Here is a 14,209-nt window from a genome sequence, read left to right as displayed (position 1 = left end):
CCCCCATAACCATATTTTAAAGATTTATCTTCTTTAAGAGAAATAGAGAAAACAAATTACTGTGGTGGCTTCTGTTTTAATGGAATATTTAGAATGTTTTTAAAGGATGCTCACTGAAAAACAAATTTAGTAGACAACTTTGTTCCTGTAAATTTTGGTAAATAAATATTTCACCAAATTATTATGGTTTAAAAAATTATATTCTTCTCATGAAGACAGGAACAAGAAATTTGGGAACAGCTCAGGTGTGTTGTTCTCACTTGGGGTCTCATGTATTTTCAGTCAAATATTAGCTTAGAGCTATAGTTGTGGGAAGGCGACAACCCCCAAGATAGCTCACTCTCAACTGGGAGTTGGTGCTGGAACTCAGTTGTTCTGTGATCTGCTAACTCAGGTGGCTTTTTCAGTATAGTAATCTCTGTGTAGAAATAGTTCTTCTATGAGCACTGGTTGTCACTATAGGAAGTAACCTAGAACTCCATAACAACTGTACCATTTTTATCTCACTTAGCCTTAAACGTCATGTTTCTTTTCTATATAACCTAATGATTTAGGAAATCCTCATATAGGCATCCCAGATTCAAAGGGGAGGGAGAAGAATTAGTTTTCATCTTTTTTTAAAAAAAAATTATTTATTTATTTTAAAGTCAGAGTTACACAGAGAGAGGAGAGGCAGAGGGGGAGAGAAAGATTTTCCATCTGCTGATTCATTCCCCAATTGGCCACAAAGGCTGGAGCTGAGCTGATCCAAGCCAGGAGCCAGGTGCCTCTTCCTGGTCTCCCACATGGGTGCAGGGGCCCAATGACTTGGGCCATCTTCCACTGCTTTCCCAGGTCATAGCAGAGAGCTGGGTCAGAAATGGAGCAGCCGGGACTCGAACTGGCACTCATATGGGATGCTGGCGCTTCAGGCCAGGTGTTAATCTGCTGCACCACAGTGCCAGCCAGAATTTATCTTTTGATGGATTCCTATTGTAGAAAATCATGTAGAATACAAAAATCATATCATTTATAATGAGAAGTATGAGGGAAAATCATATATTATGTAGAAAGTTTCACAGATACTATATGTTCCAATGAATGCCATTGTTTAAAATTGCAAACTATAATGATATATTGTTTAATGATGGGTAAGTTCTGAGACCTTCACTTTCTTGTGCAAGTATCTTAAAGTGCACTTACACAAACTACGATGACAATGATCTCACTAGGCAATAGAATCTTTTTTTTTCTTTCTTTTTTTTTTTTTTTTTTTTTTGTAATTTGACAGCTAGAGTTAGACAGAGAGAGAGAGACAGAGAGACAGAGAGAAAGGTCTTCCTTCCATTGGTTCACTCCCCAAATGGCCGCCATGTGCTGCACTGATCCGAAGCCAGGAGCCAGGCTCCTCCTCCTGGTTTCCAATGCGGGTGCAGGACCCAAGCACTTGGGCCATCCTCCACTGCCATCCCAGGCCACAGCAGAGAGCCGGATTGGAAGAGGAGCAATAGGAACCGGAACCAGAACCCGGCGCCCATATGGGATGCCAACGCCGCAGGTGGAGGATTAACCACGTGAGCCACGGCACCAGCCCCTAGGCAACAGAATCTTATGGAACCCCTAGAAGTTCACACATGTGTTGACTGAAATATCATTATGCAGCATAGGATTGAACTTAAGGTGTTATATAAGTGATATACAAATTAATGTTCAAGTTTACTTCATAGTTAAGTCTTAGATTTAAGATTGTAATAAAGGGATTAAATCATATTTCTATGACTGTTTTAATATAATGCATTTTTTGAAGAAAATTTTACCTGCCTAATTGATACATCACTTACAATGTCTGATGTCCAACTTTCTGTATCATTTTTCGGGTAACCATAAAATTTATGAGCATCAGTAAGAATGATCATGCACAGGGACCTGTGTTGGGGCCCAGGGGGTTAAGCCACCGCTGCTGCGAACATGACATTTGCTGGCATCCCACCTTGGATTGACAGTTCAGAATGCTGCTACTGTGCTTGGGATGGGAGCAGAAGATGGCCCGAGTGCTTGGGTCTCTGCCACCGATGTGGAAGATCAATGTGGAGTTACTAGCTCCTGGATTCAGCCAGGCCCTGCCTGGCTGTTGCAGCTATTTGGGGATTGAATTAGTCAGTTTAAAAGTACCCTTTCTCTGTGTGTGTGTGTCTCTCCCACTCTATTTTTCTGCTTTCAAATAAATGTCTTTTTTTTAATTTTTTTATTAGACAGGTAGAATTAGACAGTGAGAGAGAGAAAGAGAGGTCTCCCTTCCATTGGTTCACTCTCCAAATGACCGCTACGGCCAGCGCACTATGCCGATTTGCAGCCAGGAGCCAGGTGCTTCCTCCTGGTCTCCCAGGTGGGTGCAGGGGCCCAAGCACCTGGGCCATCCTCCACTGCCTTCCCGGGCCGCATCAGAGAGCTGGACTGGAAGAGGAGCAACCAGGACTAGAACCCGGCACCCATATGGGATGCCGGCACTGCAGGCAGAGGATTAACCAAGTGAGCCACAGCGCCAGCCCCAAATAAATAAGTCTTAAAAATAAAATTATATATAGTTAGTACAATCACACTTACATATAAAAATAGAATTTTTAAAGTTGTTGATATAAAAGATTTAAAAATCTTGATGTACATGAACCATTTCCAAAGAAGAATACCAGTTTTTATATTCTTTAAAGATTGATTTTTAGTTCAAATAAAATGTTTTATGTTATTCATAAAAAGTAATTCTTGGTTCTAGTGAATTTATACCTCAATTTACTTCAGACTCAGCATTTTCCGATGAGAAGCTTAGGGTTGAGGGATACTAACTTACATGTACTACTTGTCTCTAATTTGTGGCAAAGTTGACTTTAACTTATGTCATTCTGGCTCAAAGTTTTTATAAATAAGATATGATATTTTATAGATATGGCATTTTACCTCCATTATGTAGGGTTAAGTTGACCAGCAATAGCTGTTGGGAAGAGTGTGCTTACTAAACTAAAGGCTAACTATCCAAAGGTAGAGCTCAGTAGACAAGTTCCGCTAAGGCCTTGGACTTCAAAGGACCAGTGAAAAATACGACAAAGCTAGGAAATATTTGATTAAAAATTGACTGGAATCTTCAGTTGCAAATCTGAGTTTGATGTATCTGCAAAATAGATTTTGACCTTATAATTGTCTTACACAGGAAAGAAAAATACGTACAGACTAATAATCAGCAAGGTAATTAGCACTGTACCCTCTCTTCTCCTTTTGGGTAATGATTCTAACTAGCAGTAATTGATACCCTGCTCTGCACATTGGTAGGATACCACTTTGCAGTGTAGCTTGATTGCATAGAAAACTTCTATAAAATGTGTAAGACAGTTGAGGCACAGGAGCTTAAGCACAAAAGTTTGAATAAATTTAAAGGATATATATTCAGTTCATGGGTCTGAAAATGGGAAGTTCAAGATCAAAGAATATTTCTGATGAGGTTTTGCAACAGTCGGCAACTCTGCGCACAGTTGCAAGGCAGCACAGCAGATTTGATAGCTCAGATCACTCTCATTCTAAAGCTTTAGCTATCCCTATTCTCATGAGCTTATCTAATCCTAATTACCTCTCAAAGGTTGCACCTCTTACTATTATTAGAGCAGCAATTAATTCTTTTTTAAATTTTTTGACAGGCAGAGTGGACAGTGAGAGAGAGACAGAGAGAAAGGTCTTCCTTTGCTGTTGGTTCACACTCCAATGGCCGCTGTGGCCGGCGCACCGTGCTGATCCCAAGGCAGGAGCCAGGTGCTTCTCCTGGTCTCCCATGGGGTGCAGGGCCCAAGCACTTGGGCCATCCTCTACTGCCTTCCCGGGCCACAGCAGAGAGCTGGACTGGAAGAGGGGCAACCGGGACAGAATCTGGCGCCCCGACCGGGACTAGAACCCGGTGTGCCGGAGCCGCAGGCGGAGGATTAGCCTAGTGAGCTGCGGCGCCAGCCTAGCAATTAATTCTTAAGATGAGTTTCAGAGAAGACAAGCATTCAAACTATGGTAGAGAGAAAGGTCTGTGTTCTTCAAACGCACATGTGAAAAAAGGTTATTTCACAAATACATCAAAGCACAGAAGACAGTAAGAGGTATTTTCAGGGGGCTGAGAATGAGAATGGCATATCTGATGGTAGCATTCATTTCTAAAATGTTCCTGGTCAGCTGCCGGCGCCGCGGCTCACTAGGCTAATCCTCCGCCTAGCGGCGCTGGCACACCGGGTTCTAGTCCCGGTCGGGGCGCCGGATTCTGTCCCGGTTGCCCCTCTTCCAGGCCAGCTCTCTGCTGTGGCCAGGGAGTGCAGTGGAGGATGGCCCAGGTGCTTGGGCCCTGCACCCCATGGGAGACCAGGAAAAGCACCTGGCTCCTGGCTCCTGCCATCGGATCAGCGCGGTGCGCCGGCCGCAGCACGCCTGCCGCGGCGGCCATTGGAGGGTGAACCAACGGCAAAAGGAAGACCTTTCTCTCTGTCTCTCTCTCTCACTGTCCACTCTGCCTGTCAAAAAAAAAAAAAAAATTAAAAAAAAAAAATGGTCAGTTTGTGAATTAGAAAATTATGACTGCTGTGATCAGTGGCATCTTAACACCACTAAGGAAAATAGAAACCTACAGGATTACAAGATAGGGAGACATGTTGTGATGATATATGGCAGAAAATATCTCCATGCTCACCAACTTCCCATCAGGGACAGAAAGGCAGACAGATTCTAAAAACAATCAGAAAAATGTGCCCTATGAGTTAAGCACCTAGAGCAGCACTCTGATGAAAACATCATTAGTCTGCACAGAAAAAACCAACACTAAATGGAGGCAGTATAGTCTGCACACGTATGTCTACAAAAGAAGAAGTTTGGAATCTACTGTTATTTGGGGTGATCAGGATGAGTATTATGGAAGAGGGGAAATAATGGGTAAATTGTAAAAGGATTGTTAGTTTGAAAGTAGAAGGGAATGAGTAAGTGGTGTCTTCCAGAAAATAGGCCTTGTACAAATGAAATGACTGGCTGTAAATGAGCACAGTATGTCCAAGGGATAGCTGTAGATCCACTTTATTTTTATTATGTACAGTGGTGGCCGTCTGCATAAATGGCACACCAGGTAGTTGTGTAGTGAGCTTACTCAAACCATATTGATTTTTGGTCTAAGTAGGCTGGGAGACACTTTGGATAATCTTTTTAATTAATTTGAGTTTCTTTCTTTACCTATTACTAAAGAATATTGGATTAGTTTAAGAATTTCCTAATTTCTGGGACAAGTAGATGTTTCTGGATGTTGAACAAGTTAATTTATTTTTTATGTCAGAACCAAATCTAACAGAATAACAACAACGTGCTATCTACTCGCATAATAATTTTTAAGGAAGGGATATGTAAAATTAGAAAAGTGGAAGCAGGAATTGTTCTCAGAAATGTGTGTGTGTGTGTGTGTGTGTGTAGTAATGTAGGTTGAAACTAACCAGATTTCCCCAGTTTTTCTTTCCATCATGGCAGCTACCTGATCAGCACTTGAGAATAACAGACAAAGCTATTGTTTAAGGGCCCTCCCTATTTTCAGAACCATGAACTGAATTTGTGACATTTTAAAAACTCATGATTTGGATACTTTCTCCATTATAATCTGCCTCTAGTCTTTGAGGAAGACAGTTAACATCCTGATGCCTTGTTTATCCTCTAGTTGTACAGCGTCTTACTGGGTCTAATGTCAGAAAAATTCTCCCTGGGGACACAGATAGGTATGCACCAAAAAAACCACCCTGCTGGAAGCCTGGAGAGTTGTCTTTTAGTCCAGCCAGATGGGCTTATTCATATTTTAAACTTTATAAAAAATATCTGGAAAATGAAATTAGTATACTATTTTACCAATCACATTGAGTTCTTGTGAAGTGAATAAGATATCATATTTTTCAACTTTTCAAATAAACTTTAAAAGTTGCATAAACTGCTACCTCTGTATGTGAAGTCTATCAAATGGGTAGGGACTTCTTAATAATTTGGAGACGATTGTAGGATCATTATTTTCATCACTGGAATAGCTCTTCAAGAAATAAATAGCAAAAATCACCAGACTGAATATAGTATTTTATGTTAAATCCCCAGAAATTATATATATATATATATATGTATATATATATATATATATATATATATATCACTATGAAGTTCTTGTTGTTATGAAATTCTAGGATGGCAACAAAATCAAAATTGTCAGCCATCCAGACACCCTATTCTTTCCTTTTGCATCTGAAGTTTTATTTTCAAGTTGGCATTGACCAAACATGAAGAGAGTCACTGGAATTTATGTTCATCAACATATAAAAGTACATCTAAGTGGAAATTAAGACTTTGACAAAAGAGCACAAGGAGTAATTATGAAATGAGGGCAGTTAACTGTATTCCAAATGAGAGGAAATGTCTTTTCTTGGTTGGAGAATGCTAATTATCAAAGCTTTGGCAGAAGTCTACCAATCCTAATTGCATGAAATTAGCAAACTGACATTTCTGAAAATGGCAGTGATTACAACTGCATAGAGCCATTCAATAGCCTCCCCGCAAGGTAGCTGTTCTGGTGGTTTACTGTTCAGCACTGGAAACACTTCACTCTTGCTATTTCTGTGAGAACTGTTTCACTAGCAAATTCTGTATTTATGTAACATTTTTAAGATAGCTCAGAATCACTTGCATTTTGATATTAAAATTTATGTAGTGCTTACCGAATTAAGAATAAGAATTTGTTTCAACTATCAACAAAATAGTGGTATTGTGAGCAAAAATTATTTAAGAAAACTCAGAAGTAAGTGTTTTGGAATATGTTTTCTATGATATTCATGGAAGAAATGTAAATAGTTGAAATATGGCTACAATAACTGTTTATATGCTTATGTAAGACTCAAAATCCATGTAGCAATTAATACACATTGTTGCGGTTTTATTTCTAATTGAAAACTGTAGAGTGAATTTTATTTGTTATGAATTGCGGGGAATTTCTGTCTTGTTCCTGCTGTACCCTCAGCACCTTATAAATTGATAGTACCTATGCAGTGCTGGACAAAGCTTGGTTGAATGAATGAAAGAATGATCTTTAGTACTTCAGGTTTCAGAAATGATGGAGAGGTTGTTTCGACCAAAAGTTGAAACACTCCTGACACATGCTATTTTAAAATGTAGAAATTATTACATTAATTTTAGTTAATATTATAACAAATTTTTACTTAACATTCTGCATCAATGTGGGGCAAAGTCACTGTAGGAGAGAAATACAAAAGGCTTCCTTTAATAGTGTTCTCCATTAGCATTTATAATGATTTGCTGAAAATGACAAATATTTTGAATAGAATTGCCAAGTGACTAATGAAATATTTTTAATACCATGACCACTTGCTTATTCGATGAATTTACATGCATAAAGTAAAATCAATAATTCAGTTAGTCAGAACTAAAAGTAAAGTCCAAGACTAATGCTTCATATAATTAAATTTTGGGAATTATACTAACAAATTTATATGTTTCATAGTTAGCTGCTTACCTATTGGTCATAAGATGTTAATTGAAATTGATATTGTTTTAGCATTCCAATTAAAACTGAAAGCAGTGCTCTCTCAGAACTTTGGACAAGTTTTCTAGTTACTGACACAATTGGGTTACATGTACACATAATTTTAATTTTAGACTTAAATCTTTGCCAGTGTTAGATTTATCAGAAAGATCTTTATAGCTTATGCTTTGGCTAGAGGACTTGTCTATTGACAGAGTATTTACGTAGAATTGTGTAGATTCAAGTATTGGTCAGACTGAACACTTGCACAAGAGCGTTGAGGTGGAACACAGTGTGCACTGAGCCGGTTGAGCCACACATTATGGATTTTCTGCTTAAGCAGAAGAATCATCATAGGGAAAACATGTTCAGTTTATGACTAACAAACAAAAAATCTTTTGACTTCACTGGAAATGATAAACATTGTAAACTACAGTGTGAGCAATTTGTAGGAGAAAAAAAATATTTTTCTGGTAAAACTATCACTGCAATATAAGCTTGATTGTATGAATATATTCTCTGTGACTCTGCAGGCCTGTGCGCTTTCTACTCACTCCACATTCCTTTCTTTGACATGCTAGGTCTGGACAAAGTGCCCAAGGACCTTCCCCCTGACACGACGCTACTGGACCTGCAAAACAACAAAATAACTGAAATCAAAGATGGAGATTTTAAGAACCTGAAGAACCTTCACGTAAGAACAGTTTTTATTTTTAGTTACAAGATATGACTCAAAACATTTTCCAAAAAATAAAAACTAAGTAAGTTAAAAAATTTTATTGGGTAATGCACTAGTGCATAAGTGTTTATTAAATTATTTTCGGTGATGGTGGAAGAGGAAAGAATCATATTTATAGATCACTCTGAAATCATCCACTCTTCTTACATATATCTTTAGCATTAGCTTCAAAAGTACTTTATATCTTAATCCTCTCATGTTCTATTGAGTAAAACACTTATCTTCTGAAATAAGGGAACAGAATACAAAACAGGTTGATCCTGGTATAATTTATTTATTTATTTTGTTTCCTTTCATTCATTTTACTAAAAGAACTATGCAAGACCTTATAAAGTCTCAAAGATTGACACCAAGAGAAAAAGGGATAATCATTCATATCATAGTTAGTAAATATAATTATATTTCCAATTATATATAAATACACACACATTTTCTTACTTTGTATTTGGTACTATGTTTGTGGCATCCTTAGCTGTGTTGTTGTTTTTTCACTAACCTGCCCAATCTACCAGACACAATGCATTGAGAAAAGAGATCATACCCTCCAAGAGTTCCATACAGACTTTATAGAACGGACTGTTTGCGAAGGTGTACAGCCACCACCAAGCATTGTGAAGCGATCCGACTCCCAAGGCCTCAGGAACTAAAGCCATGGAATAGCTGAGGGGCTACAATCTTCCCCGCAATGTCCTACCAGTGTCTCCTAAGACTGAACCTACCTGAAGGCCACAAGACAAGTAGCATTTTATTGATGTGGTTTTCTGAGGTCATGTTTCCAGGACGTGTGAGAGGACTAAAAACAGGGCAAAGAGTGAATATATCTATAGTTGGGAGAAGGTATGCCATGAATGAAGAATAACAAACCCAATCAAGAACAGCTAACCTTGGGGATGACATTTTGACAGGCTGAGGAAATTCTCCTCTACTCCTAGTTTACCAAAATTTCCATAATTAGTAGTTATTGGATTTAATCAAATAAATTTTTGTGGCCCAGCACTGTAGCATAGTAGGTTGAAACCACTTCCTGCAATGCCAGCATCCTATGTGGGCACTAGTTCATGTCCCAGATGTTCCACTTCCTATCCAACTCCTCTGATAATGGACTAGGAAAATAGTGGAAGATGGCCCAAATACTTGGGCCCCTGCCCCATGTGGGAGACCTGGATGAAGCTCTTGCTTTCAAATAAATAAATAAATAAATCTTTATATAAAAGAAAAAACAAATCAAGAGTAATTAACCCAATCAACAATAACTAACCCAATCCAATAGGCATGAGACAGCCTTTCATAAAATTAGATTCATTATCTCTTCTCATAGGACACCAGAATAAACGTTATTTTATCTAGTCCAGAAATCTGTGAGATGAATATGATACAGCTTTTCCTTAAAATATTGGTGTACATTAGTATGTATACACCAGACTTCAGTGTGTAAAAGAAATACGATAAAAATCTCAACATATCTGCATTTCACTCTGGAAGGACATTCTTTTTGAATCTGGTCCTCAGCAAGATTCAAGAAATTTTAAGGAGGGCATCAAAGAGCATCCAGAGAAGGAAACTCACAGGGATAAAACTCTGGAAATATTGTCCAATCAGCACTGTTCGAGATATGGGTGTCTAGCTTGAATGTAATTCTCTTTGACAGGTCATGTTAGAGAAGGGAACCTGTGTTTACTTGCTTCATCGACAAGATGACAGAATTGCTCTACAGAGTGGAAATTGCAAGGAAACGAGAGAGAGAGAGAGAAATCTTACATCCACTGATTCACTCCCCAGATGGCCCCAACAGCCAGGGCTGTGCCATGTCTAAGCCAGGAGCTAGGAGCTTAATCCAGGTCTCCCACATGGGTGGCAGGAGCCCAGACACTTGGGTGATCTTCCACTGCTTGACCCAGACTATTAGTAGGGAGCTGGATCAGATTGCCTAGTGATGTGTCCCTACCCTGCATAGATAACAGTTCACAATTTCTTTTAATAGGTGTCACAAAAACATTCTTTGGTTTGAAAATATAAACATAGAAAACTAATTTCAAGGGGAATACACATTAATAATAGTTAATCCATAGTAAAGTAAAAGTATAAAATAAATCACCAGGTTAGTATATAATAAAAGAAGAAATATATACATGAATAAACCACAAAATTACATAGAAAAATGAAATTAAAAGGTAACCTTATTTTATTTACTTGAAAGGTAGAGTTACAGTGAGAAAGGAAGACAGAGAGAGAGAGAGAGAGAGAGAGAGAGAGAGAGATCTTCCATCTGCTGGTTCACTCAAGTGGCTGCAACAGCTGGGGCTGGGCCAGGCTGAAGCCAAGAGCTTCTTTTTGGTCTCATATGTGGGTGCGGGGAACCAAGCACTTGGGCCATCTTCCACTGCTTTCTTAGGCACATGAGCAGGGAGCTAGATTTGAAAGGGAGCAGCTGCGACTTGAACCAGTACCCAAATAGGGTACTGATGATGGTGTAAACCAATGTGCCACAATGCCGACCCTAGTAATTTTATTTTTGTACTTATAATTTTTGAAATCAAGACAAATATTTTTCTTAAAAAACTCATGGTAAATATATATTATGAAAAAGCTATGTATTAATTTTTAAAATTTTGCATTCAATTACTTTTCCACAAAATTTCTAAAGTACTTGTATACATGGGGCTATAATGCAGTATGAAACAGAATACATTGGTCATTAGGTATTACACAGCATGATCAAGATGATATTCAATTGTAAACTTCCTGACAGTCAAGATGGAAAAAGCAATAAACATTTATTCACTAGGATAAAATTTCTCAAATTTTTTTGAGGAAGAAGATATTTTCCCTAAATTTTTAAGATTCTCTATGGAATGTTTACAAAAAATAATAGCACATAATAAACTGTCACAGTCAGTTTATTGATGTGTTCAACAATATAAGCACAATGTAACTAGTGAGTAGTAAGGGCACAAAAAGGGTAAACTCAGGCATCATGATTTATGAGGTCACCAGTTAGTGTTTTGAGAAAACGTGGAACAAAAGAATTCTGATTGGCAGAGAGTGTAAGAGAGGTCTTTCAGTGCAAGAAGATAGCTAATGTAGAAGAAAATAAGGAGCAGACACAAGAGCACAAGCTGGTTGGAGTAAAACGTACTGGTTGTACTGGAGGACAGGGTTGAAGCTGAGGTCCTGAACCCTGCACCACTGACAAGATGGATGGTAGGCATGAACCCCTATTCGCCAGCTCTTCACTTTTATCTTACAGGTGTACTGGAAATGCGATGTGGCAAAACTGACAGGGTTTGTCAGGGACTACTTAACCTATCATTAGAATAAGTTTAAAGAGACTATATATAAATGAGTATAACTTACTTTAGTAAACTAAGATTTAAAACCTTCATTTTATTTGCATAAATTTACCCTGACTCTGCTGTTTTGAAGGAAAATGTTTCTCTTACTCTAATCTGAACTTCCTGTACATTTAAGTATAAACTGAACAATTTTTAAGGTCTTTCTATCCTTAAAAAAGAGACATCAATTTCTGTAACATTCTCATTAAATATGGCGTTCATGATAATGTGTTCTTTCTTTGCCCGTCTCTTTCTAAGCATGTTTTCTAGGTAACCATCATTTTAGTAATCGTTTTCTTTCAACCTCCAAGCACACATCAGATGGAAGAGGAGAGTTTATTAGAGCTTCCAAGCCCTCAGAGGATTCTGAACAGCTACTTTTCTCATGCTCTTTCATTCATGATCATTTTTGCCTCTGTTATTATACAAATAAACATAATAATTTCAGCTCAAAAAGCCATATGTGAATGAGAAGGCAGGAGAGAAATTAAAATTTAGCAAGGTTAAATATAGAAAGGATTTAACAGAAAATTATTCCTTTATTCTCCAATTATCCATTTACACATCTGGTTCATTATGAGTGGTACATGTTGTATAAACATAGTTTTATGCTTACCTACATGCAGTAGAAAACAACATATAATTGTATAGCAATTGCTATACACTAGGCACTGATCTTCGTACCTGATAAACATTAACTTATTTAATCTTATAGTTATTCTTATGACATATACATACTTGATATTCCTTTTTAACAAATGAAGAAGCAAAGACACAGGGAAGTCAAGTTGCTTTCTCATAGTCACACAGAAATTAGGGGCAAATCTCGAGTTTACAGACTCAGGGGCAGTCTGTCTTGAATGAATACAGTAATAATTGCCTATAAATAAAATGCTAACCAAAAAAGACCTTGAAACTAATCCTTGGTTACAGAATAAACCCTACATGAGTGGCTTTCGAGAAAAATGAACATGATATTATGAAGTCATATTTCGTCATGTAAAATAAAATAGATTTTCCATATCTTATTTAATACATTTAATTATATCAAGACTTCAACATTTTCCTCAAAGGCCTGCGACTGATTATCTCCTTTGATTTTCTCATTAAGCGTCTGCCATTTTGTGTGTCCTGTAGCAGTGCAAATCACCTCGCTCTGCTCCTCTGACTCTGGCTTTTACCAATTTCCCTAATTTTTGCCTGTGGATGACAATTTCCTATACCTTAACTCCTATAAATATTCGAGTTTTAACTCCTTTAAGTATTTGGGATTCCCTTAGAATTTTGTATTAATCAACCAATATATTTTATTATTTTTTGAAAAAAGATTTATTTATTTATTGAAAGTCAGAGTTACACAGAGAGAGAAGGAGAGTCAGAGAGAGAGAGAGAGAAAGGTCTTCCATCTGCTGATTCACTCCCAATTGACCACAATGGCCACAGTTGCACTGATCCAAAGCCAGGACCCAGGAGCTTCCTCCGGGTCTCCCATGCTGGTGCAGGGGCCCAAGGACTTGAGCCACCTTGTACTGCTTTCCAGGCAGAGCTGGATAGGAAGTGGAGCAGCCGGGACTCGAACCATCGCCCACATGGGATTCCAGCACTCTTGGAGGTGGTTTAACCTGCTTCACTACAGTGCCAGCTTTAACCACTATATTTTAGCTGAACGCTTTGCTAACAGATTATGCTACTTATAAAATGAAGTTGCAATTAATCAAATAGTGTAAGCTAATGAGGATGTTCATAGGTTAATTATACATCTTAATACTCTTGCATTTTTGAGACTGAAAAATTTCATTCTCTTTCACTATAGTCCCCTTTTCCTCCTTGTATTCTCAAATACACAGACATTCAACAATTGAGGACAAATTTCTTACACTTTGTTAAATTTGCCTAAGTGCCTTTATTCTCTCTCTCTCTCATCTGTCCCTTTGCCTTTTGAAATTTGCTTAAAAAGAAACATATTAAGGAGATGCTGTTTTTGTTCATACAGGCATTGATCCTCGTCAACAACAAAATTAGCAAAATCAGCCCTGGAGCATTTACACCTTTGGTGAAATTGGAGCGACTTTATTTGTCTAAGAACCATCTGAAAGAATTGCCAGAAAAAATGCCCAAATCTCTTCAAGAGCTGCGTGCCCATGAGAATGAGATCACAAAAGTACGAAAATCTGTGTTCAGTGGAATGAACCAGATGATTGTCATAGGTACGGATTTCTTATACTTTGAGACCAAGAATCAAGGTTCACTTTAAGAGATCTGAAGGACACTTGAGCTGTAGGAAGGTAAATCAGCTAAAGCCTACATACCTTAAGCCTAAATGAACTACGGAAACAGGACTGGGAAATTTGCGAATTTGCACTTGGTACCTTACAATGATGCTTCTCTTTCTTGTCCCTGAAAGTCTGAAAATGTGGAGAAAACACTAGGGCTACAGGTACCCTGTGACACACAGGACAGATTCAAGTCACCTTAAATAATTTAATTGTTACTTTTTTTGCACAAGTTTTAGGTCTTTTTCCTTGGTTCTAGGAAGGGACATTTTTACTCCCATTTTGCTATTGTTTTGAGGGACATTCTTTTAGTTTCTCT

The 14,209-nt window shown here is 38.0% G+C and overlaps 1 protein-coding gene across 3 annotated transcripts in view; it reads left to right on the top strand.

Moving 5' to 3' along the window:
* Positions 1–14,209, top strand: part of DCN (decorin) — a 40,426-nt gene that overhangs the window by 11,706 nt on the left and 14,511 nt on the right. For all 3 annotated transcript variants that reach the window (XM_008256722.4, XM_008256721.3, NM_001082330.1), the window contains 2 exon segments: positions 8,128–8,240; positions 13,611–13,824. In XM_008256722.4, the coding sequence (XP_008254944.1) occupies positions 8,128–8,240; positions 13,611–13,824 (327 nt within the window).

This window comes from Oryctolagus cuniculus, chromosome 11 (genome assembly GCF_964237555.1).
Source record: "Oryctolagus cuniculus chromosome 11, mOryCun1.1, whole genome shotgun sequence".
In the NCBI taxonomy this organism is placed as follows: Eukaryota; Metazoa; Chordata; class Mammalia; order Lagomorpha; family Leporidae; genus Oryctolagus; species Oryctolagus cuniculus.
The sequence above is the reverse complement of the archived record's forward strand: the minus strand, read 5'-3'. Positions and strand labels throughout refer to the sequence as shown.